At 46.4% G+C, this 23,244-nt stretch overlaps 1 protein-coding gene across 1 annotated transcript in view; it reads left to right on the top strand.

Moving 5' to 3' along the window:
- Positions 1-23,244, top strand: part of L3MBTL4 (L3MBTL histone methyl-lysine binding protein 4) — a 244,946-nt gene that overhangs the window by 74,539 nt on the left and 147,163 nt on the right. The window contains exon 9 of the mRNA XM_060170751.1: positions 175-289. Coding sequence (XP_060026734.1) covers positions 175-289 — 115 coding nt within the window. The remainder of the gene's footprint in view (positions 1-174; positions 290-23,244) is intronic.

Here is a 23,244-nt window from a genome sequence, read left to right as displayed (position 1 = left end):
GTACAACAGCCTTTGGTGGTTAGATTAGAAAGCTGTTTCATAGCACAGTTTCAATATTGTTTCAGCTGTAAAGTGCGATTACAGCAATTTTAACCTCAATTTCAGAGATATGTTCTCTAATATTTTGACCCAGGCATAGTGATATACTGATTACTAAATTCTCATTTCCAACAGGTCCATTTTGATGGCTGGGACCACAAATATGACTACTGGATGGATACAGACAGCCCTGACATTCACCCAGTCGGATGGTGTGACGTCACAGGTCATCCCCTGGAAGTGCCGCATTGTGAGTATCTTGCTCTTTGTGTTGTTGCTTTTTAAATACGTAACCTGGAGCCTATCTTACTACTGTTTATTTCATGTCATTATAAGTATTTTAAAGCTCAGTATCACATAGGTGAATTGATTAATCAGCACTATAGCTACACTGAAAGCCAGTTATTCACAATTAAGCCTCAAAAGACATGCTCTCTATAAATGAAGAGTTATCAACATTAAGGAATTATTTTGATAATGTTGTCTGGCAGAATCTTTGTTTTCCACATTTTAGTTTGGAAAACTGAGCCAGGTCTAAATCCATCTAATTTGGGCCTTCACTTTTAGCTGAAGTACTTTTTGTTTTCTTAAACATCTTATCTTAATTGATTTTGTTTTACAGAGTAGGTTTCAAAAAGTTTTAGAAGAACAGAAGTATTTTAAACTTCAGCAATTAAAAAAATTTTAGTGGTAAAAATTGGAAAAAAGACAACCTTCTGTTATGTCGGTATCTTCATTATTTCTGTCTTTCTGGGTACTTAAAGTTAAGGAGGTAATTAACCATTCTAAATTCTAATAAACCTCGAACCAAAATATTTCATTCTTTCATCTGCAGGATTCCTCTGATCAGATTAGGCTGACATGACTAATAACTAGTTTCAGACATTTTGCGAGCACTCTCCATCCTTATGTTTGCTTTGTTCCCCCACTGCTTCTGTTGTCCTCCCTTTGGTTTCTTGGGGTGAAGGTAACCTTCTATCCTGTTAATGAGGATGAACCAGCCCAGAGATGCTTGAACCTTAGATCTAAAAGGATTAACTGCGTCTTTGAAAGAGATCCTTAACTTCTTTTAGAAATAATGAGAATTACTGACTTAATAACTTGACAAACATTTTGACATTGTGCTAGATTCTTCAAAAGCTACACATGAATGAGGTGTAGGTCCTCATGTAACTTACAGTGCATCAGCAAGTGCAGGCTCTGCATACAGAGAATGTAAGACAGGGAGAACAAGGTCAGTTCCATGGGAGGGGGAAGGGTTAGCGTATTCGCTTTGTGCTTTTCGCTGTTCCCGCTTTCTGTTCTCCCTGATCTTGCATCCCATCTTGCCAGGGAGGTGTCTCTTGGTTGATGTTGACCACCCACCACTCACCAGCACGCACGTTCTGTCCCTCGTCCCAGTAAGCTTCTCAAGTAGGGATTTCAAGGGAGATGGGCCCGGATCAGCGTTTCAGGTACAGAGACAGCTGTCTTCATTCCGCCTCACCCATTACCTGTTCCTTGGTCAGTCTGCCTACCTGGCTTCTCGACCCAGATGTCTCAGAAGCTTCGCAAAGTCTATGGATCGAACCTCAGCTCCATCCCAAGCCAACTACTTTCTACCGTAGTTGCTACTTGATTCCAAAGTTGCTGCTTCCCATGCAGTCATTCTAGACTCTGCTCCCTCCCTCCCCCTCCCTCACCCCACACATACAGCCAGTCATCAAGTCTTGATGGTTCTCTTTCTGGATTTCTCAGAACCCATCTCTGACCCCTTCTTCCCCTTCCCAGTACCATTGCATTTGAGTTCTCATCATAGGTACAAATGGTTTGCAGAATATGGTCTGCAAGTTGCTGGTTAGTGAGTCACACTGATCCTCTCAATCTAAAAATTCAGGCTCTAGAGGCAGGATTGCCTAGTGGTTGAGCGTGTGAAATCTGGAGTCAGAATGCTGACATGTGAATCTCAGTATCACTGCTTTGCTTAGCTGTGTGATCTGTGCCTGTTTCCTCATCTAGAAAATGGAGGTGATATTAGTGTGTCAGTCTCATAATCTGTAATGATGAAATGAGATAAATTCGTGCATAACACCTCAAAAACTGCCTGGCCCACAGGATGTGCTCAATTAGTGTTAGCTGCTCTCAGAAAATGATGTAACATTCTACAGATTTTCATTTTTACCTAAAACTATGTGAATTATTAAGGATTACAAAATTCGAAATTGTGCTAAAATGAATAGGTGACTAGAGTTTTCCAAATATTTAAATTTAGTTTTTTCTTAAGTCAGGCTGTCATGTATTCCTGGCACTATTATAAGACTCCTGTTTTGAGTATGTGCACTTAAGTAATTGGAATCCCTATTATTTGGGGGAATTAGATGTCTTCAGTTGGTCATGATATTGTATTACTGCTGTGCTTGCTTTTTGGTTATAAACGTGTTTGTTTGGATTAATTATTATTAATACAGTTTATTATAGGTTACTTGTTTAACCCTATTTTTTGTAATTATTCATATCTGCATCATTAGTCTTATTAATTTTTAAATACCTAGACTTTAAGACATGTTCATAGTGTGGTTCAATATATATCATCCGTGGCCCCATCGTTAAAGCAAAAATACACACACACACACACACACACACACACACACAATCCTACTCCAGTATTTTTTGCCTACTTATTTATCACAGAATCTTTTTCCACTGGAAAGTAAAGACAAATGGTTTGTCTAGGTCCTCCAGCAAAACAAAATTTGACGGTCCAGCATTGATGTCGCAACAGCTTCCTAACTATCTTGTCTCGTTTCTTTGCTGTAACAGTCTGTGTAAAACCCAAATCTAACCTCTTAGCAGTATCTTTAGACTTGAGACTCCTTCACATGTACCAGGCCTGTTGCAGTCTGTCCTCTGCTCACCTCATGCCTTACCCTTCCACCGTTTTCCACCAAGAACAGAATTACTTCATTTATACTAAAGAGAATGACTCATGGTGCCATGAACACTGGCCTCATAAGATTCTGAAGACAATACATCAGGTACACTCTGCGCTCTGAACTTCGTTTACAGAAAGTCACACCCTGCAGTCGGTGTCAGATGCCTGTGTGGTGGGGAGCTGGCAGGGGCACTTGCTCCGCAGTATGGACCACATGTAGCCTCTTCATTTCTGTCCCGTCTCTTGTGGGTGTATTTGTACAAACAACCACATCAAATCATCTTTTACTGCCCATGCTATTTTAAGTCAAAGCGTTGATCTTATTTCCTCATACAATTCAAACCAAATGTGTATGTCCAATATCTTTGATAATCAGATCAAAGTAATTATTGGGTTGACCAAAAAGTTCGTTCGGGTTTTCCGTACCATCTTACTAAAAATCTGAACCAACTTTTCCGCCAACCCAATACATTTTGTAAGTAGATCTATAAAACCACACAGAACATTTTATCACATATGAGCAGATAAAGTCATCTTACCCACATTAGTTTTCAGATATTTTAAGGTATTTTCAGATATTTTAACTTTCAGACATTGTTTGTACTCTGTTGTTTTACTTTTGTGATATTTATGTGATTCAACAATTGCCTCGAGTGCTTTATTACATATAATATGATAGCTTTATTGATCAAACATTGCAAAGACTACTAAACGTTTAGGGCTTGGAAAAAGGCTTAATTTTTATTTTAACTTATTTAATTTTGGCTGCATTGGGTCATCGCTGCTGCATGCAGTCTCCCTCCAGTTGCTCACTCCCTGCCACGGTGCACATGCCTCTTACTGCGGCGGCCTCACCCGTTGCGGAGCATAGGCTTCAGGTACGCAGGCTTCAGTAGTTGTGGCATGCAGGCTCAGTAGTTGTGGTTCACAGGCTCAGTAGTTGTGGCTCATGGGCTCTAGAACGCAGTCTCCATAGTTGTGGTGCACAGGCTTAGTCACTCCGCGGCATGTGGGATCTTCCCGGACCGGGGCACGAACCCACATCCCCTGCATCGGCAGGCGGACTCTCAACCACTGCGCCACCAGGGAAGCCCTCTCGTGCACATTTTATTAGACTTAATTAAAACTTTGTTTTTCTAAATGAGTTTGTATCTATTTCTAATGTCACTCAATCAACATATTTATACTCACTGCAGAAACCGAGCCAAGATGTAGTACATGCTGTATAGCCCCACACTTCTGTAGAAATGTTCGTGCAGTGTATTTTGGCCAAGACCATGATATTTAATAATTCATAATCTTCAATCACAAAGGACAAATGTAAGTTCTTGAAAAGGTAACTGTGAAAAGCCTCTTGAGAGTGAAACTTGAATGTCCCCATTCAGCTGGGAAGAGCGCCAGCTTGTAGGATCAGGTGACGATGACTTCCTCTCAGCCTCTGTTACCAGCCAGGTGCTCACAGGCACTTCACCTTGTGTCCACTGCCGGATTGAGATCTCCTTGTCTGAGGCCATGCGGGCACAATTTTCCTGTTTTATCTGACATATAATTCTGCATGGTGGACTTTTTCTACAAGTAGAATCAAAATTAAATACTTAAGATTTAGCACTAAGGTGTCAGGATCTTTCTGTTGTGCTTTGCATTCCCTGAATGTCCTTGAAAAGATATAAAAATATCAGAACCAAAAGCCCATGCCAACTTCAGGCAGCTACAGCATTGCCTTTTGGCAGTCTTTTTAGTCATAGCGTTTGGAAACTGTAATCCCAGTCACATTCAATGCTAAATTTGTTTAACTAGAGCTCATTTCTTTTATTATATTATTAATCATTTGCCCACAAATCCACCAGGCAATGGGAAGCCTGATGTTTTTTGCTTTGGAAATTTACCGAGCTTGAGAAGCAAGATGATAGACCTCAGAGTTAGAAAAACCTGGGTTTAAATTTCCATTCTGCCCTGACTGCCTGTGCCTTTGGGCGAGTTACTTCACCTCTGGGACTCGCAGGCTTGGGAGATGAAATGCCTTGACCACCGTAATGCCTGCTGCTGGTTGTCTGGGCTCAGTGACCCCACAGGAAGGAGCAGGGATGGGTGAAGAGCACAGGCACATTTGCTTCCTAGGCCGCCGTTTCTCTTCATTGATCCAGAAAATTGGGAGTTGACTTTACTTCCTAAAGCTTAAACAACCAGTATGGTTCTTTGTTATAATTGCACTGTCCGTAAAGGGGCTGCTGATCTCTGAGCGAATTTGGAATGACATGTAGGACAGTTTGAAAAATTTAGAATGACTGACTTAGACTTAAGAAAAGCAGGCCTTTGGGGCTTCCCTGGTGGCGCAGCGGTTGAGAGTCCGCCTGCCGATGCAGGGGACATGGGTTCATGCCCCGGTCCAGGAGGATCCCACATGCCGCGGAGCGGCTGGGCCCGTGAGCCATAGCCGCTGAGCCTGCGCGTCCGGAGCCTGTGCTCCACAACGGGAGAGGTCACAACAGTGAGAGGCCCGCGTACCGCAAAAAAAAAAAAAGAAAAGAAAAGCAGGCCCCATAAGCTCCATGAAACTACGAATGAAAGAACTTTGCTGTTCTTTAAAATAAAAATCTGAATATGTTTTGCACCCAGTTCCAATGTGCGTGTGGGTTTTTCACCCACACCAAGCAATTCTCCGACACCAGCCAGGTGTCCCATGGTTCAGCTCAAGTCTAACACTGTTTACTGGAGGTTAGGGCTCAGTCCTACGTGACTGCCCCCACCCATCCCCATCCCCAGTTCACACACCAGTCACAAGTCCAGGTGGTCACCTGTGCTTCCGGGGAACTAGCTGTAGATCTGTAGGTTCCCACCACCCTCTCCTTAGGTTTGATTTGCTAGAGCGGCTCACAGAACTCAGAGGAACAGTTTACCCGCTAGGTCACTGGTTCATCATAAAAGGATCTAACTCAGGAACAACCTGTGGAAGAGATGTGCAGGGTGAGGTCTGGGGGAGGGGTCGGAGCTCCCCTGCCCTCCCCAGGCCCCACTCTCCCCCAGTCTCCAGGGTTTCGCCAACCTGGCCATCCTTTGGGGTTTTTGTGGAGACTTCATTACGGAGGCACGACTGATTAAATCATTGGCCATTGGTGATTGAACTTGACTTCCAGCTCCTCTCCCCTCCCTGGGGTCGGGGCTCGGGGGGTTGGACTGGAAGTCTGGGAGTTCCAAACCTCTGATGATTGATTCTCCTGGCCACCGGCCCCCATCCTTCCATGCTTTCCAAAAGTCACCTCATTAATGTTAACAGAAGACACAGAAAATTCCAAGGATTTTAGGAGCTCTGTGCCAGGACAGGGATGAAGACTCAGTATATACTTATTATAACTGACAATAGCAGTCGTAAATGTACAGCACTAGAGACATGAAGTTATTCTCACTGTCGTTCAGTAGCTTTCTGGTTGTTTGACGAGACGCGTGTCAGCAGCTCTCCTGTGCGCCTTCCCCGGTCGGTCAGCACAGCTTGCAGCTCCTTCGCCCCCAGTGTGGGCCGTGGCCCTGTCCTCTGTCCTCCGGTCTGCTCCTGCCTCTCTCCTTAGTCTACGGGGGTGGCTCCTTGGCCTCTGGGTGGGCTCTGCGTTCCTTGTGCCCAGTGTTTATGCCACAGCATTTGGGCAGAAGGTGCAGTTCTTTGCAGTCAGGGGTCAACTCCTCTCCAAAGCTTTGTCTGATGTCCTCAGGGAGATGAATTGTTTCTTCATCCTCGTCTTCCCGCAGGATTTTGTCCTCTGTTCTGTTGCGTTAGAGTGACCTTTTTCTTGCCGCTCTCCTGCCCTGGCGTCCTCACCTGGGGCCCCTGGAAGCTCCCGCCAGGGTTTTTGCTCTTTTCCCTGCTTGCTCTCAACTGAAAAAACAACGCACAGCATGAGAGTTGTGAGTTAAGTTTAACTTGGGGCAAAATGGGGGCCATAGCCCAGAAGACAGCATTTCAGATAGCTCTGAGAAACTGTTCCAAAGATGTAGGGGGAAGGTTGGTATAGATGTGATTTTGGTGAAGGGCGAAGCGTGCAAGCAAGCACGTATGTTTTGCAGAAGGTTACTGCTAGTGACAAGGAGCAGACGTCACCATGAGGGATTTTAGTGCTTTTCTAGACACAAGGAGATACAAGAATTGGGCTCATAAAATCAGCGCCTGAAAATATCTAACTGTCTGAAGACCTGTTGTGCCGGTTTTTCCCAAAGCACAGAGTTCACCCTGAACTCGTTTCAGGGGGTGTTGAAGGTCAGCAGCTGCAGCGGCTCGTGGTTTAATCCTCGTCGAGGTAGATGGCAGCTGCCAGTTTGTAGCTGGCATCGCCCGGCCGCCGCCCTGGCCCTGCCCGCAGCACGCCAGCTGTGTGTCTCCACTTGAGCTGCTGCTGTTCCTGGCATGCAGCTGGATGCCGCCGCATGCTCCCTCCTGAGGCTCGCTCAGGTGTCCCCTCCCGGACAAGCCCCCTGCACCCTTTGGCCCCGGAGCCACCTCTGTTTCTCGGCACAGTCCCCGCGCGCCGACGGGTGGGATGTGCTTCTGTGCCTCTGTGCTCACCATCCCGCTTTCTAGAATAGCTCTCCCCGGCAGGCAGGGGCTGCCCGCTGCCGGTCCCCGTCGCAGGCTCACCCTGCCGCCACGAGCAGGCAGGCTCGGGCTGCAGACACAGGCTGAGGGGGGGACGGCGGCTCCCGGAGACCACGAGGTCTGCAGGGCAGGCTCTTTGTATCACTCACCTCTGCTGCTCTGACCGTTCACAGCTCTTGCAGGTGGTGGACGCATGTCAGAAAAATGCCTGTGATGGGGCCAGAGTCAAGTGTGCTCATCAGCCACCTGGCCTGGCCCTCTGACCCTAGCTGACCTCCCCCCGCCACCCCACCCTGTGGACCAGGATGGCTCGGCCCCGTCCGCCGTGCACAGTGGGCCGCTGAATGTTTGACGTTTTCCTGACTTCCTACACTTTATAAAGGTCATTTGTCTATACTTATTTCACCCCCCTGCCCCTTCAGGCCTTGTTTTAAACACTCTTTTAGAAATCAGAGTTAAACAGAAGGAAATATTCGATTGCATGGAAACGTTTTGCTCATATTTTAAAGTAGTGATAGAAATAATAAAATAGAAATATGACAGGTCCCAGTGCCTCTAATAAAGTAGATGTAGCTGGAGACAAAAGAATCATCATTTAAATTCAATGCAGATTTGGACGCGCCACGTGGTAACCAGTCGATGTTTCTCACCAGCGCAAGTATAGTGTTTTTTTTCTGAAATGACAAAGTACCAATGTGCCCTCACAGGAGCCGGTGGGGATGTGGGTGACACAGGGCCACCAGCCCTCCAGGGAGGGCATCTCCCGGCAGGCGACCATCCCAGCAGACTGGACTGGCCTCTGTGCTGGCGCCGTGAATGCCCCATCCCAGCTTGAGAGGAACGAACCACCCTCTCAGCAAGGGTGCGGGACCCAGCAGGTGTAGGAGAGAGGATCTGATTCTTATTCTCGGAGAGTTCCAGCCAACTAGAAAAAACGCTTTGTCCTTGGGAGGCACCAGCGATGTGGAGGTAGAACTTAAACCTGCCAGAATCCTGTGAGCTCGTCAATCCCCAGCCATCATTCAGGGCCTAGAGACACAATGGTTTGCCCACCTTGTTAGAGACAAAGGTGGGCCTCTGGCCCTGGTCGGAATGTTCTTCCTGACTTGGCTGAATCCACAGCGTGTACCTTTATAATCAGGTCAGGCTCCACTCCCGTTACCCCTCTTCAGATGCGGGTTGCGGGGGGGTGACCCAGCCGGTATGAGGTTCCAGCCGTGGAGAGGCCTCTGGCAGTGCTGAGCCTGGGTTTCCAGAAAGGGACAGCAGCCTCTGTTTTGCAGCATCAGCAGCGTTGCAGGGGGCGTGATGGGAAGTGGGGGGCAAAACACAGAAATAGGTGACATTGCATCACAGCCTTACGCCTGGAGAGTCTGCAGTCAGAGTACGTTGCTCGTGAAAATCAGCAGCTCACAGGGTGTGCAGCTGCTTCTAGAGAAAAGGCCGGATGAGCCTCACTGATCCGTAAAGAGGAATCCTTCTCGGGCCTGGGGGACCAGTATCTTCATGCCCCAGGATGCCACCCCCACGTTGTGTGGTCTGGCTGTTTTCTCTAGTCCTCAGCTCTCTCTTTACGTGGCTTTTGTATCCTGACCCCAGGCCTCTGCTTACCCTCCAGCCCTTTCAGAGACCCCGAGCTTCCTCACTAAGGCACGGATGAACTTCTGGGTCCCTTGTGATCCCACACAGGCTGCGCTGAAGCAGGACAGCCTTGGGCTCATTAACTTGGCCACTGGCCACTGCTGCACCTTCACCTTCTGCCATGTGGGATCGTTTCCTAGTGATGCACAGCCACTCCTTAGTATACCAAAGGAGGCAGATAGCTGGCCCTCATCCAGCCTTGTCTGGGGGCTCCCTATTCATAAATAAATGCCCACTTCAGCACCAGCCTGAGGAGGGGATGGGATGAGACCAGACGGGGAAATGCAGGAAGAGAGAGAGAACGTGAGGTGAACACACAACACCTCTGACCCCCTTGTCTTCCTTTCACCTCCCTCTGCTCCACTCACTCCTTTCTTTCCATTTCTAAAATGCAAATTGTTTCCACCCCAGGGCCTTTGCATACGCCATCTTCTCTGTCCAGAACAGTCCATCTGCTCTTCTAAGATATGACTCTTTCCCACCCTTTAGAGTTCATCTCAATGATCCCGTCTGAGCAAGGCCTTCCTGGCCACGTTACATCACTGTGATTTTCCATCTCACCACTCCCTTTGCTCCTCTGTGCATATCACAATACGTAATTACTCTAATTGTCTGTTTCCTTGCTTTCTGTCACTAGTCCCCATGAGACTGTCAGCTTCATGAGTGGAGTGTCTGTCAGCATTTCCCCAGTGTCTGGCTTCCAATAAATATTTATCTGTTTATCCATTTCTCTCTCTAAGAGTTGGTTAATAACTTATGCCAAAACAACAAGCATCTCGAGAGACCAGCCTGGGCTCTCGCCTGCAACCTTTATGGAGTGAGGTCTTGAGCAGTAGCTATGCAATTAGTCTGTTCAGGCCCTAGTAGGGGACACATGGGCCAAACATCCCCCACAGCTAACAAAAGAATCTTTCATGAATAGGAAGTCGACAGGCAGAAAAAGGAGATTTCCGTGTCTAAGTAATCTTGTCATCGTCCTTTCGTTAGCTTCTGCTTGATTTATGTTTGGAAGTAATTGTGATGCTTGATTACACAATAAATTAAACAAAACATTATTATGAAGTTAAAGTGTATATTAATAGTAGTACAAACTACTATAAGAATATCTATAACCTTTATAACCTATATTAAGGGCCTTGAGAACATTGCTAATTTATTTAACTGTTAAACATAAATAAGCATCACAGAACGTAACTTGATAGAAGATATAGCTCATTTTTATTCCATTTAGTTCATTACCCAGCAGATGTATAAATACGACAGAATGAATCGTAAATACCATACCATGTGGCCTGGCACATTGTTTATCCTGTTAAGTGAGATAAATGACTTAAATCTACATTAAGGAATAAATGATTAATGAAGCCCTCTTTGGGACCTTTGGGATTAGAAACATTTGGGACCCAATTTCGAATTGGGAATTAGAAACATTTTATTCTGTCAGAGATGGAAATTCACTTAGATTATAAAATAGGAGTTAATGCAGTTCTAATCCAGATATGGAATGATACATATGATGATGGATAGATGTCTTTCCAAGGAAAAATTGAAGATGGTTAACTTAGCCAGGTAACAGCACATTTCCAATTTCATTCTGTTTTAAGGAGAATTTCATAAGGAATCTTTAGTACTCGTTCTTCCAAAATACAGCAAGCAAGTAATCAGCAGTTTTAAGAGTCCCTAAGTACTCATTGACTTGATAGACAATTACAGCATATCGTGTTAAAAAAAAAAAGTTAGCTATTTTAGAAGTCCCTAATTACAGATTTACATGATAGACTTATCAGGGAAAATAATACATTTCAAAATGTACTCACAGTCTTAATGATATTCCTGTTTTAAATGTTCCTTGTTGAAGTGCTCGTCCTGTATACTCTACCTGCTGGAGGGGTGAGGGCAGGATTCACTCACTTTGTTCTAAAGCTTGGTCTCTGGTGCCCTGTGCAGGTTACCTGCTCCCCGTAGCCACACGCCGTTCACAGCTGAGGTGTCCTGTGACCAGGTGGTCTTAGTTGTCCATTACAGATGCTGGTAGATTGTGTCTAAACAAGGTACATCTCTGGGCAAAGTCACTGGCACTGAAAACAAATGCACACTAACTCCTAAAAGTCATGGAATAACCCAGTGGTTTGACAGTGGGTGAAACCGGTCCTTACCCTGTTCCAGTTTGTGAGTCACATCGGGCCAGGTTTGTGGACGTCAGCACATGGACGTCCACCTTTCAGGATTTCTCTGACAGAGTTGTCACCCTCTTCAGAAGACCATAATGCCTTCAAGAAAAGGGGACAAGATGCAATTATTATACTCCTATTCCTTTGGCCCCCTACAGGGCCTGGTTGATGGGATCCTTGGATGATCGACTGCCTGCCTGGAAATACGACTGGAGAGGGAAGGTTTTCCCTTCTTAGGGGGTAGTGTTTCTGTTGTCACTGAATGAAGGTTTACTTGGTATCACCAGTATAGTGAGCACTGTGCCAAGACTTGGAAAGTCCTTTGGGACATAGTTGTGCACTGGTGGCCAGGATGACGAAGCTTGGAGGGAGAGCTGGCCCTGTTACCTGGCACCTCTGGGAGCCTTGGTGGAGGTCATGCAGGGCACTGCAGCGCTAGCTGGGCACCAGGATTCGGTGTGAGGAGACAGAAATTCCTCCTCCCGAGATGCTTTCTTCTGTCCACACCTACTTCTTCTCTCACACTTAGGGCTTGGAGGTAGGTGAGGGCAACTCCACAGTTGCTTTAAAGACAAGCTTAGTGCTGTTAGCATCTTGGAGATGTTTTGTTCCTTTGTCTTTCCCCGTATTAGAAAGATTAAAAAGTACTTGTCCATTTTATTTTATAAGTAGATACATCTGTAAAGGACTCCATGGAATGATGATAGAATCAGATATTTTTCATGTAAAATAAACACTATATATTTGCATCATAAAAGAAGCTGTATGGAGCTTATGGGTTTCGTTTTCCATTTCACTCTGCATTTTAAGCAACCAAGAATCAAGAAGTTGAAAATTTAGACACAAACCTAAACTTGAATGAATGCTGCAAATGACAAACTTATAGAACTGAAAATATACAGAATTATTGGGTAGCTAAGAGCCTTCGGCTTATACAGTACTTTTCATCCATGTTTTGATATTCATTTTAAGCCAGAAAGTAAAAATTAGAATTGTTTTCCTTGGCAAAAGAGCGAGTTTCACGTCACATGAGATCACTGTGATTATCAGAGAGGGCAGAACGCCGGCCACTTCTTGGGCTAACGGCTCTCCGTGCCTGCACACCCGGCAGCCCGACCACAGACCTCTCCTCCATGCCCTGCTCCCGGGACCCACGTGTCTGGGAGCTCCTTGGGCCGAGGCTGCAGACGCACGGTCAGAGCTGCCGAGGCCGGGCCAGCGGCCTGCTGTCCTCTCCTGCGTCTCGCCAGCCCTAGAGCGTTCTTTAGAATGCTCCTAATTTGACTGGCGTCATCCCCTCACAGACATTTTCTCTCTGCACCACTATTTCTGTCAGCACCAAACAGTTGAAGGCATTGAGCAGGACACAGCTGCCGATAGCATGCCACTTGTCCTTCTGCAGCCCTGACCCTCTCCTTCAGGACACCGTGCCCTTGAATCATCCTACATTCTCCTTATTGCTGGTTTACTCGGCTGTTTTCCTGGACATGAGAAGCCTTTACGTCCTGAGGAATTGTAAAGCTGAGTAAAAGAAACGTGGTTTTGCAAGTTTCTGTTCTTCAATGTGCGTTGTGTTTTCTGGATTGGTGAGAACATCCTCCATCATTTTCTTTGAAGTCGTCGTCCTCTTTTTCACGTCAATGGACCTGTTTTGTAATGAAAATCATCAGAACGGGAGGGGACTTTTAAAATATAATTCCTCTGACCAAATTTTATGCAATGCCAGGCATCCAGGGAAAATTTAGCAACACAGTGGAGTCACCTCTTATTCTAGGGGTAGCTTCTAAATTCAGCAAGTGAGGCGAAAAAAAGTGTTCAGTCACAGTTACTGAAGAGTGTGTTTGTGTAAGGCCAGCACAGGGGGTTACCCTTCCATCAGCCAGCTAGACAGTCGGCAGGGTCGGGGAGGTGAGTGATGGGTGTGAGGTGAGGGTCCTGTTGTGGGTACCACGTTGTGAACACCCGGGCCGTCATGAGCTGGGGTGTCTGCTCCCATTATGGGGAGCACGGGGCAGGGGGCTGAGGAGAGGAGTGGGGTCTCTGACTCCGAGCTCGTGCTCCTTCCCATATCCATCCGCGGTGGCCTGGTGTGATCACCCAGACTTCATTCTGTTCATTTCAGGTGTGTGACGACGACTTTGCCATGCGTGGCTACTCCTGCTGTCTTTTAAAGCTAGGGATGGTTGGCTAAGAAAGATAGTGTGTATAAACGTATAAAAGTTGAGATTATAGCAGTTACTTATGGGGCAGTGTAGCAGAGGGAAAGAGCCCAGAGCTGCAAGCCAGGAGCCTTAAATTCTTGTCCGAACCGCCAAAATACGAGTTATGGTCTAGCACAAATTATTTAAACTTCTAACCCTTTATTTCCTTCCTTGCAAAAATAACCGGATGGACTCGGGCAGTGGTTCCCAGCCTGGATGGGGAACACTTAAGAAATAAGATGCAGAAGCTTGCCTCTGGAATCCTGATTTTGTGGGACCTGGAGATTTCTATATTTGAACATCTTTGTGCCCCTTCCTCTGTCCTCTGGTGGACTCCCAGGCTCTTGGGATCCTGCCGTGTCCATGGTCTCTGACCAGGTGTTCCGACCGGACCGACAGGGCAGTGAGGGTCCATGCTCCGGGGACGCTCGCCCAGCCAGAGGCAAGTCAGACTCGGGGTGGTCGGAGCCTGCGACGGGCGCCTTCTCGGAACGGAGGCCTTTGTGTCTGTTATTTGCTCTTTCCGTCCGGCAGCACGTGGAGGCCCGGCCGATGGTGTCCCCTCCATGGAGCTCCCCTCCCTGGGGCAGCTCTGACACACCCAGGAAGGGCTGTTGTCTCTCAGGCCTGAAATCCAGCCTGATTCAGAGTCACTGTGATCTGGGCTTGGGTCTCGGGGGCGGGGGGCGGGGGGGGAAGGTGAGCAGCTCCCCCCGTTTCATTGGAGCATCTGTTACAGACACGACGGAGGAGGGAGGCTTCCTTCCCCTTAGAAACGTGGCAGTTCTGACAACACTGTTCTCAAGTCATTCAACGTGGGAACTTCAGTAACTGTCAATTTAGGATTAGAGTAGGAACCATGGGGAGAAACGTAATTATTAATAAGTATTTAAAAGTGTTTCTCAAGCGACTCCCAGCATTTTCCATTAAGAATGTCCGAAAGCTCCGTGGTGAGGAAAGTTCTTAGTGTGGGCACATGAGGTCAAGGCCGATTTGAGGAGGGACTGTGGATGCCGTGGTACCTGCTTTAGGTGTAATCTGCAGGTTATTGGGATGGTTTTCTAATTACCCCACTTTGGAGTCTTGAGTTATAGGGTGTGCTTAATTCTTCTAAATAACTTTTATATTTATACATGTTTGGTTACGAGAACAGATGACGTTTCTGTCAGCAACTAATCAGTTTGATTTTTTAGTCAGCAAATCATGTGTGACACTTTCAGTGAAAATGGAACTTATTAACTAATTTCCTCTTTTAGTAAAAGGGGGGAAAATTAGTTCAAGGATTGGGAAAGCTCAAAAACAAGTCATAAGCAACCGTGGTTTACTTACAGTTTTAGGCCTGTCCGTTATCTCCCTTCATATGAATAAGGAAAATCCTGGGAATAAGGACAGGCTTGTGGCTTCTGTTTATTTAGTATCTTGTTGCACAAGGCACAGTTGGGGGAGCGGGGAGGAAGAGAGAGAAGTAGAAACCAAGAAACGAAATCGAGAGTGGGAGAGAGAATGCACGAGAATCAGAGGAGAGGAGGGGGTGGATTGCAGCATTTTCACTTAGATTAGGTGGGAGTAATCCATTTACATAAACCAAGCACCACTTTTGTCATTTAAAAAAAGAAGCGGTTTTCATATAAAAGATCAGCTAAATTAGGAGTTTCAGAAAGTAGTCTTGGTTTTTTATATTATCTTTGAGAGAGAATTTGTATAAAAGTTAAGGTTTAGAAGACAAGTGCATCTGCTTTGATTTCTTTCTTAAAAATAATGAAAAAAATGACATAGGACCGTCTAGTGAAATAGTATTTGTACTGGATGCTTTTCGATGCTGTATTACCCTTCAGTTCCTCACGGCACGGTTATCAGTTATTGAAAGAAGTAGGTTTAATTCAATTTACTTCAGTTACGTGTAAACCAATTTCTCTATGTGCCTGTGTCTCCACGACTCTTCTGCTCCTAAAATTCGGTGCTTCTGTGTGATCTCTGTGGACCCCTCCCAGTTTCCCCTTCCGTAAATCAAGGATGTCACTTTCCTGAGTTTTTGAAAAACGGGTTACAGGGCAGGTTGGCATTTTATGAAGGCCTGTGCTATTCAGTAATGAAAAAAAGAGCCTAGTCTTATGTTTTTAAATAGATGGTACAAATTCTTTACTTTAGAATGTTTGAAGGAGAGGTGTGTGGGATCAAACGTGTATTTCTCCCTCTGTCCTTAATGTCATTACAACCATATGTCACGTACCACCACTCACACTTCCTCCCAGCCTTGTATCCTCCTCACGGTGGCTCAGGCCAGTGCACGGCCAGGTCTACGGTGCTTTCATCTGGTCCCTTGGGCCAAATCGCCCCGTTTTCCAGCAAAGCCCTGGTCTCCCTGGTCCTGTGCCCGCACGTAGACAGGAGACCTTCCCTGCCCAGGATCCTTGTGTAGTTTACCAGCTGCACACTGTGCCATTCGGTCTCTCATTTAAAACTCTACATGTGATAAGTGCATTTTATTATATTTTACTAAGAAAATCTTTGCCAGCTACTCTGCTGTCTCCTTTTAAATATGGAGCAAAGCCCCCACGTGACATGTTTCACTTTTCACCGTGGCTGCTCAGAAGCTCTCTCGGGTCTGCTCTGTCCACGCTGCTGTCTCTTCTTACCCCAGGGCACTCTGTGAGGTGGAACCAGTGTGATTACTGTTACGTCCACTGGTCTTTCCCAACTCTTCCTCCTTCTAAATGTTTTCCTGCCTTAGGTAGGTGGTTAGTTTACCCTCTTCTACTATTACTGCCCTTGTTATACTTTAAAGCTTTTTTAGATCAGCTGATATTTACATTTTTAGAATCCTTTTAAAACATTATTTTACTGCATTCCCATTTCAGAAAATTATTGTTCTATTTCATTTATATATCATGAAATCTGACAGCCTGAAACCTAGTACAGGCAACCATGGTGTTTGGTTACATTATTTTCTTCTTCTTTTTGAGGAACTCATTATTATAGCACAACAGGTGTTTATTGTCCCTAATTTCATCAGGAGATCGAGAATAGGTATGATTAACCTATAATTTCAGTTGGAATGAGATGCTTATTATTTGCATCCTCCAACATCTGGGGTAATTATTTCATTAAATCTTTTTAACAAACTATGATATAAATTTCCTGGGGGGTGGGGTGGGAAAAAACAAAACAAAACAGGATACTAGCCTAAAAGTTTCCAATCCAAAATAAAGATAGTGGAAGCTTAATTACTTGGAGTGAGAACATGTGCATATTTCGCCAGTTTGCTTTATTTTTAAATGTTTAGTCCTAGATTTAATCCTGTTGCTCTCCTTGGCCTTAATCTCAGCTGATGATCTCACTGCCTCTTTGACTGAGAAAACAAAAGCTCTCGGTGGAGAAGCTGGTCCTCCCGTCCCCACGCGCTGCCTTCCTTCCCTGGAGGCCGGCCATGCTCGGGCCTCGCTGGCCGTGACTCAAGGACCTTTCCCCACAACTACACCCTCTCCTTCTACATTGTCAGTGTTCCTTCTACGGAAACATTCCCATCATCACTCAAAGAGACACAGTAAGGAAAACACCTTCTTGACCACAACCCACTTTCATATCACCTTTTCTACTAAAACTCCTCAAAAAAGTAGTTTATGCCATTGTTTCCCCCTTTCTTCTCCCCCTTCTCGCTTGAAGGTCAGTCTGGCTTGTTGGTGTCTGTCCACTGCAAGCCCCAGGCATGACAGCCTTCGTGCCTTGGCCCCGGGCGCATGGCTTCCCGGCCTCCTCCCTCCTCCTTCCTTTTAGTCTCTACCTGTTGTGTCGCCCAGAGCTCAGTCCTCAGGCCTCTCCTCCGCTCCACGGACACAAACTCACTGTGGCATCTCAGGGAAGGATGTGGTTGAAATAACTTTTCTCCATGTTGCTCCCCAGCTCTCAGTGTAGCTCGCATGAGGGAAATGCAGTTTTAACCTACTCTGTATCCATCCAGCATCTCCCCTGCATGCAGGTGCCTGGGGGTGGCATCCTGTGAGTCATGTTCATTCGGGGATCGGGCCACGTGGGTAGAAACTGGAGCTCAGAACATCGCAGATAACTGGCTCCCACCTCAAGGTTCCAGACATCCTTTAACTACCAGCAGTTAAGAATCTCTGATCCTGGTCACGGCTTGAATGCCAGGCATGGATGCCTCAACCACAGCGTAGAGCCAGCCTGTAGCCCTTCCTGAGCTCTGCGTAGAAGAAGTAAGCACTGCTCAAAGAACAGGCTGCAGTAAGTTCAGTCCTCAGTGACTCACTCCCCACTCGGTCCTTCAGACGTGCCCTGTCAAGCCCGGCGTCCGGCGGAGGCCTCACCGTGGCCCTCGCCACCTCGCCTCTTGCGGCCTTTCCATTGTCCACGTGGCTCCGGCCACGCTGGCCTTCCTGCTGTTGTCCCAGGACGGCTCGTGCCTTCACTGCACACAGGATCCTGTCCGAACATCAGGACCTCTTCCTTGATGACTCTGCCTTGAACCAGGGTCCCCACTGCCACCCGGTCACTTTCTCTTCCTCCCTCGCACCGTCACTGATGTTACACTGTTTCTTTTTTTTTTTTTTTTTTTGCTGTACGCGGCCTCTCACTGTTGCGGCCCCTCCCGTTGCAGAGCACAGGCTCCTGACGTGCAGGCTCAGTGGCCATGGCTCACGGGCCCAGCCGCTCCGCGGCATGTGGGATCTTCCCGGACCGGGGCACGAACCCGTGTCTCCTGCATCGGCAGGCGGACTCTCAACCACTGCGCCACCAGGGAAGCCCTACACTGTTTCTATTTGTAGTTTACTCTGTCTCTGGCACCAGAAGGTGAGCTCAAAGCGGGTAGGTCTTCTATTTAGTTCACCGTATCTCTAGCATCCAGGGTACACATAACAGGCACTTGGTATCTCTTTAAATGAATGAATAATCCTCAGTGGTTGTTTTTATTTTAAAATTAAGAAGAAATAGTGTATCTTTCTTGTCTGTTATCAGTGACATTTGAATCTGTTTTCCTTTTCTGTATCCACTGTAGTGGCTATTACCACCGGGTGCTAATGTCATTTCTCCATAAAACGCTTGCTAAGTGACTGGGGTTGAACTGCATCCTTTCCAGCAGTGGGTAATGAGGGTTGAAATAAGGCTAAGAATGTTGCTGCTCGATCCTTACTTGTAGTGCTGGCCGGCATCAATCTGGGGCTCACTTATATGTTTAAGTGAATAGATCATCTTAATTTGCTTCAGTCAGTGTCAGTGTTGTCATTCTGCTCTGGGTCATCTCTGTACCAAATAACAGTTGGGAGAGGAAACTGCTTTCTGCTCAGAAGGAGGGAGATGATTTCAGCTTCTACCCCATCCTGGCTGGGATGAGGACCCTTCTCATCCACATCGCTCCCAGTTGCCAATTCAGGCCATTTTGAAATAAGGACCGCTCCCTTTCTCATTTCCTAGAGATGAGAACAGCCTCTTGTATTTCTTGATTTTGCCTTTGACCTCTTACATCATCTTTACATCACAACAGGTCTACCACTCACATGCAACCCTAGTTTTTGTTTTAGAGCAATTCCTTGATTTCACAAAAGGAAAAACAAAATGCAATTGCTGTTTTATTGTAGGGCTTCTTCAGCCGCAAGTAACATAAAAATCTGTTCACAATACCTTCATCAAAGAGAGGGTTGTTCTTCCTACATGACAGACACTGATGTGCTAGGCCCACGCTGGCAGGTCCTGGGTCCAGGCTCCGTCATCCTTCATTCTCTGCCCTCTTCAACACGTTGCTTCTGTCCTTGTGCTTGTCACCTCATGAACCCTTATATCTACGTTCCGTGAAGATTGAGGAAGGGGGAAACGGGCAAAGCAGCATCAGCATCACCTAAAAGTAGGCAAAAAAAGTATTTATGAACATCCAGCATTGCCCTCCCCTTAGACTGTACTGCTACTTCCGGGTGTGAAAGAGGCTGGGAAAGGCGGCCGTGTCAGCCAGGCGTGGGCACGTTGCTGCCCTGAGCCGAGTCAGGGCTCCTTATCAAGGAGGGCTCGGGGAACGGGTGTTGGGTGGGCACCTGCAGCGTCCGCCCTGGCAGCTGTGGTAACAGAGGAACTCTGTGAGAATGGGGGTCCGTGAGGATGCTTTGTTGTGGTCTCGCGTTAGTACAAACATTGTTCGTTACTCAGATAATTTCCAGTTCACAGGGGTATTTTCCATTTCTTTTTTCCCTTGCAGCAACAGGTCTACCGTCAGATTTACTCCTGCCTGAGTAAAATTTTTGTAGAAGACTTGGAATAAATTAGGAGCTATTGATGCTGCTAGTTTTAGCGAGTAGCTCGCAGTAGTTAGCAGACCGAAGATTGATTTTAGACAATCTAAGCTCTGAAATGAGAATAATATGTGATTATCTCACAGCACTGTGGTCAGGCTGTACCAAAACAGCGCTTAGAGGTGGTCACTGTTGCTGTCTTTTTAGTTATTCATTCGTTCACAAACCACACTCTTATTCAGCGTCTCCTGCGTGCCGGCCCTACTGCGGCAGGTGGGGTGCAGTGGTTAATAAGCTAGATGAGGCGGATGTCCTTCTGCCCCGGACTCACCTGCCAGGCGATGAGCAGATAGACTAGGGAGGGCATTTCAGGCAAAGTGGTAAAAAGAAGGCAAGAAAGGGTGATACGGTCAGCGATGCTCTCTCTAAGGAAGGGAGTTTAAGCTGAGAACATTTTTTCTTGAGACCTACTTCTCCAAATAGCCAAGTTACAAGTAAGATATTCTTGGCAAAAATGCAGTTATTTTCTGGGGAAAAGCATTAATTTTATCATAGGTTCCCTTTTTTCCTAGAGGCAATAACATGAACTATTACAGAATTTACCGGTTTCTTTTCACCAACAGACGGTTCTCTGTCTAATTCACCATCGAGTCAACCCATTAAACTGCATCATACAAAATTACCAAGAAAACTGTTAGGTTCTGTGCATTTTCATTGCATGTTCTCCTTGACTTCTTCTTTGTATGTCCTTGCTGTGGTTCTTAATGAAATGACTCTTCTCCGATAGTCGGGGTCACGCCTCTCCTTACAGATCCTACAAGGAGAGAATTACGACACCCATCAGGGATCTGGAGATAAATATGCATTGATAAATATTTGATGAAATTGATAAAATATCACTTCAAGCCTTGATTGAATCAAGTGCATTAAAATAGTCCTGAAATACTCAGTAGCCTTCATTGGGAGGCTGCTGAAACGTTGTCCGCACAGAGCTGCATCTGGGCTGGCAGGTGGGCACTGGCTTGTTGGCCTGTCTGTGGGTTTAGGTTCTAGGCCTTTGTGCTCGTGGCCTTGGGAGCGTGTTGTGAGGCACGGTTTGGAGAAAAGTCTCTTTATACCCTGTGTTTCTTTCTTTTCTCATAGATTTTTTTTTTAACTGTTTGACACAAGCATACTTCTTAATTAGGGGCTTGTTTACAAGTTTTAAACATTCATTTGTTTAATAATTGTTTTCTTTTTCCAAGCTCTTTCTGAAAGCTACGTTGGGGTAGGGCAGCTCTTATTTCTGCTTATCCCTCAAGGTATTTCACAGAGTTGTGAGGGTGTAATAAGTGTCTAAGGCATACTTTCCTATTGTTCAGTAAATTTAACAAAAATCTATTTGAGGTGCAAATATTTGTTCTAACAGCATCATACACTGGGACCCAGCCTTGGTCAGTACTTTTCTGCAACAGAATCGTACTGTAATGCCAATTTCTGGTTTCTATGTCAGCCTCTCTTCTAGACTCTGAGCATCTTGAGGGAAGAGGTCATGGAAGGCTCATCGAGTCATTCAGTGAGCATGTCCTGAGCAGTGACTATGTGACATACTAGGCAGTGCCGACACAATGGTGCAGTACCCCCAGGCTCGCAGCTCACGATTCTAATATGAGAGAGAGAGAGAGACACTAAACAAATACATCATTTAATTTGTAGTAGAGGTAAGTGCTATTAAAAAAGGGAACCTAACCTACTCTTGGAAGTTAGCCTGAGGAAGTGAAATGTAAGCTGTGACCTGAAAGATGAGTAGGAGTTTTCCAGGCTGAGAGGTAGGAAGGTCATTCCAGCATGCAAGTGCTCTCAGCTGTGAAAGAACCTGGTGGGTTCAAGGGACAGGAAAAGGCCAGTATAGATGCAGCATATTGAGTAAGGGGAAAGATCAAGTAAGACGCATCTAGAGAAGTAGATAGGAGTTGGGATCAGGTAGGCCAGGCTAAGGATTTGGGACTTAATCCCAAGAGCCATGAGAAGCCATTGAAAGAAGCTAAGAGGGAAGTGATGCAGTGAGATTTGTGTTTCGAAGATGTCACTCTGGTTGCAAGATGGGGACTTGGACTGAATGAAGGATGGTGCTGAGGTCGTTCAAGGGGGAGACAATGATGGCTTGGGTCAGGGCACCCAGTAGTGATGGGAATAAGTTGGCAGGTGGAAATACCTAAGAGATTGAGAATTGGCCGGAAGTTGGGTGGAGTGAAATGAGGGCAGGAAAGATGTCAAGGATTAATGCGGTTTATTGAGACGAATGGCTCTAGAGGAAAAGAAGTTTGGGGACCAGGCGGTGACTTCAGTTTTGAACATGTTGAATTTGAAACGCCTTTAAGAGATTGCCGACAGAGATGTTGGGTGAAGAGTTGGCTGCACTGGTCTAGAACGTACAGAGTGTCTGGGCTGTAGCCTCTGAGCATCTGTAGCATACATTCGGTGAACGAAGAAATGGATGGCCCAGGAACAAACCTTGGGGTTCTCTGCCATTTTAAATTTCACCAGAGGATGAAAAGCTGGCAAAGAAGAGAATGCCCACATGCTGATGGCGAGAGTGTGATGTCACCAGAGCCAGTGGACAGTAACAGTTCAAGAAGGCGGTAGCCAGCTGTGGTCAGCCTAGCGCCAAGGCACTGAGTGTGGTGTGCTCTCAGCAGTGCATGTTGGGCCTAATGCAGAGAGGTCACGGGTGACCTCAGAAGACAGGCCGATGTGGTTCAAGAAATGGGATGTGAGCAAGTAGAGAGAACCTCCTGAGAAGTCTGGCTGTGAACAGGAGAAGAGGGAACAGCAGCTACAGGGGATGTGGCTCCACGGGGGAAACTGGAGTGTGTTTAAGTGTTGGTAGAAAGGGTTCAGTGGTCAAGGGGCAATTAGATTACTTGATAGCCCAAAGCTCCTGAAGAGTGGGAGGAAGATGCGATCCTAACCTAAACGCTGAGGGTTCGCTCGGGGGAGGGCAGACTGCTCCCTGCACTGTGATGGGAGGGAAGGGGGGGAGGAAGGCCCACGGGTGAGCAGGCTCCTGTTTTCTCGGTGAAGCAGCAGGCGAGCCAGCGACTGAGTCCCGGAGCAGGGAGGTCAGTGGAGGTTTGGGAGAGCCTAGAGGGCTCAGGTGACACTGAAGACAGACGTTGTGATCACAGCTAATCCACACTGCTGTGTAATTTTTCCCAGGGAGAGTTAGTTGTGAAGAACACAGAGCAGCAGGATTACACAGCTGATTCATGGCTGGCTTTTTTTTTTCACAACCAGATGTGATAGAAGGTCAGAGAGGCAAGAGAGTTTATGTCACGTGCAACAGAAGGTCGAATACTGGTGGATAGACTCAGACAAGGGAAGGGAGTCGTGATGCGAGGGGACTGATGGTGGGAAGGAAGGGAGATCAGTGGCCTGGAGGTCCCCGTGATGTTGGAAAGAGCCTCAGCAGCGGGGTTACCGGAGT

The sequence above is a fragment of the Lagenorhynchus albirostris genome, chromosome 14 (assembly GCF_949774975.1).
Source record: "Lagenorhynchus albirostris chromosome 14, mLagAlb1.1, whole genome shotgun sequence".
In the NCBI taxonomy this organism is placed as follows: domain Eukaryota; kingdom Metazoa; phylum Chordata; class Mammalia; order Artiodactyla; family Delphinidae; genus Lagenorhynchus; species Lagenorhynchus albirostris.
The sequence above is the reverse complement of the archived record's forward strand: the minus strand, read 5'-3'. Positions and strand labels throughout refer to the sequence as shown.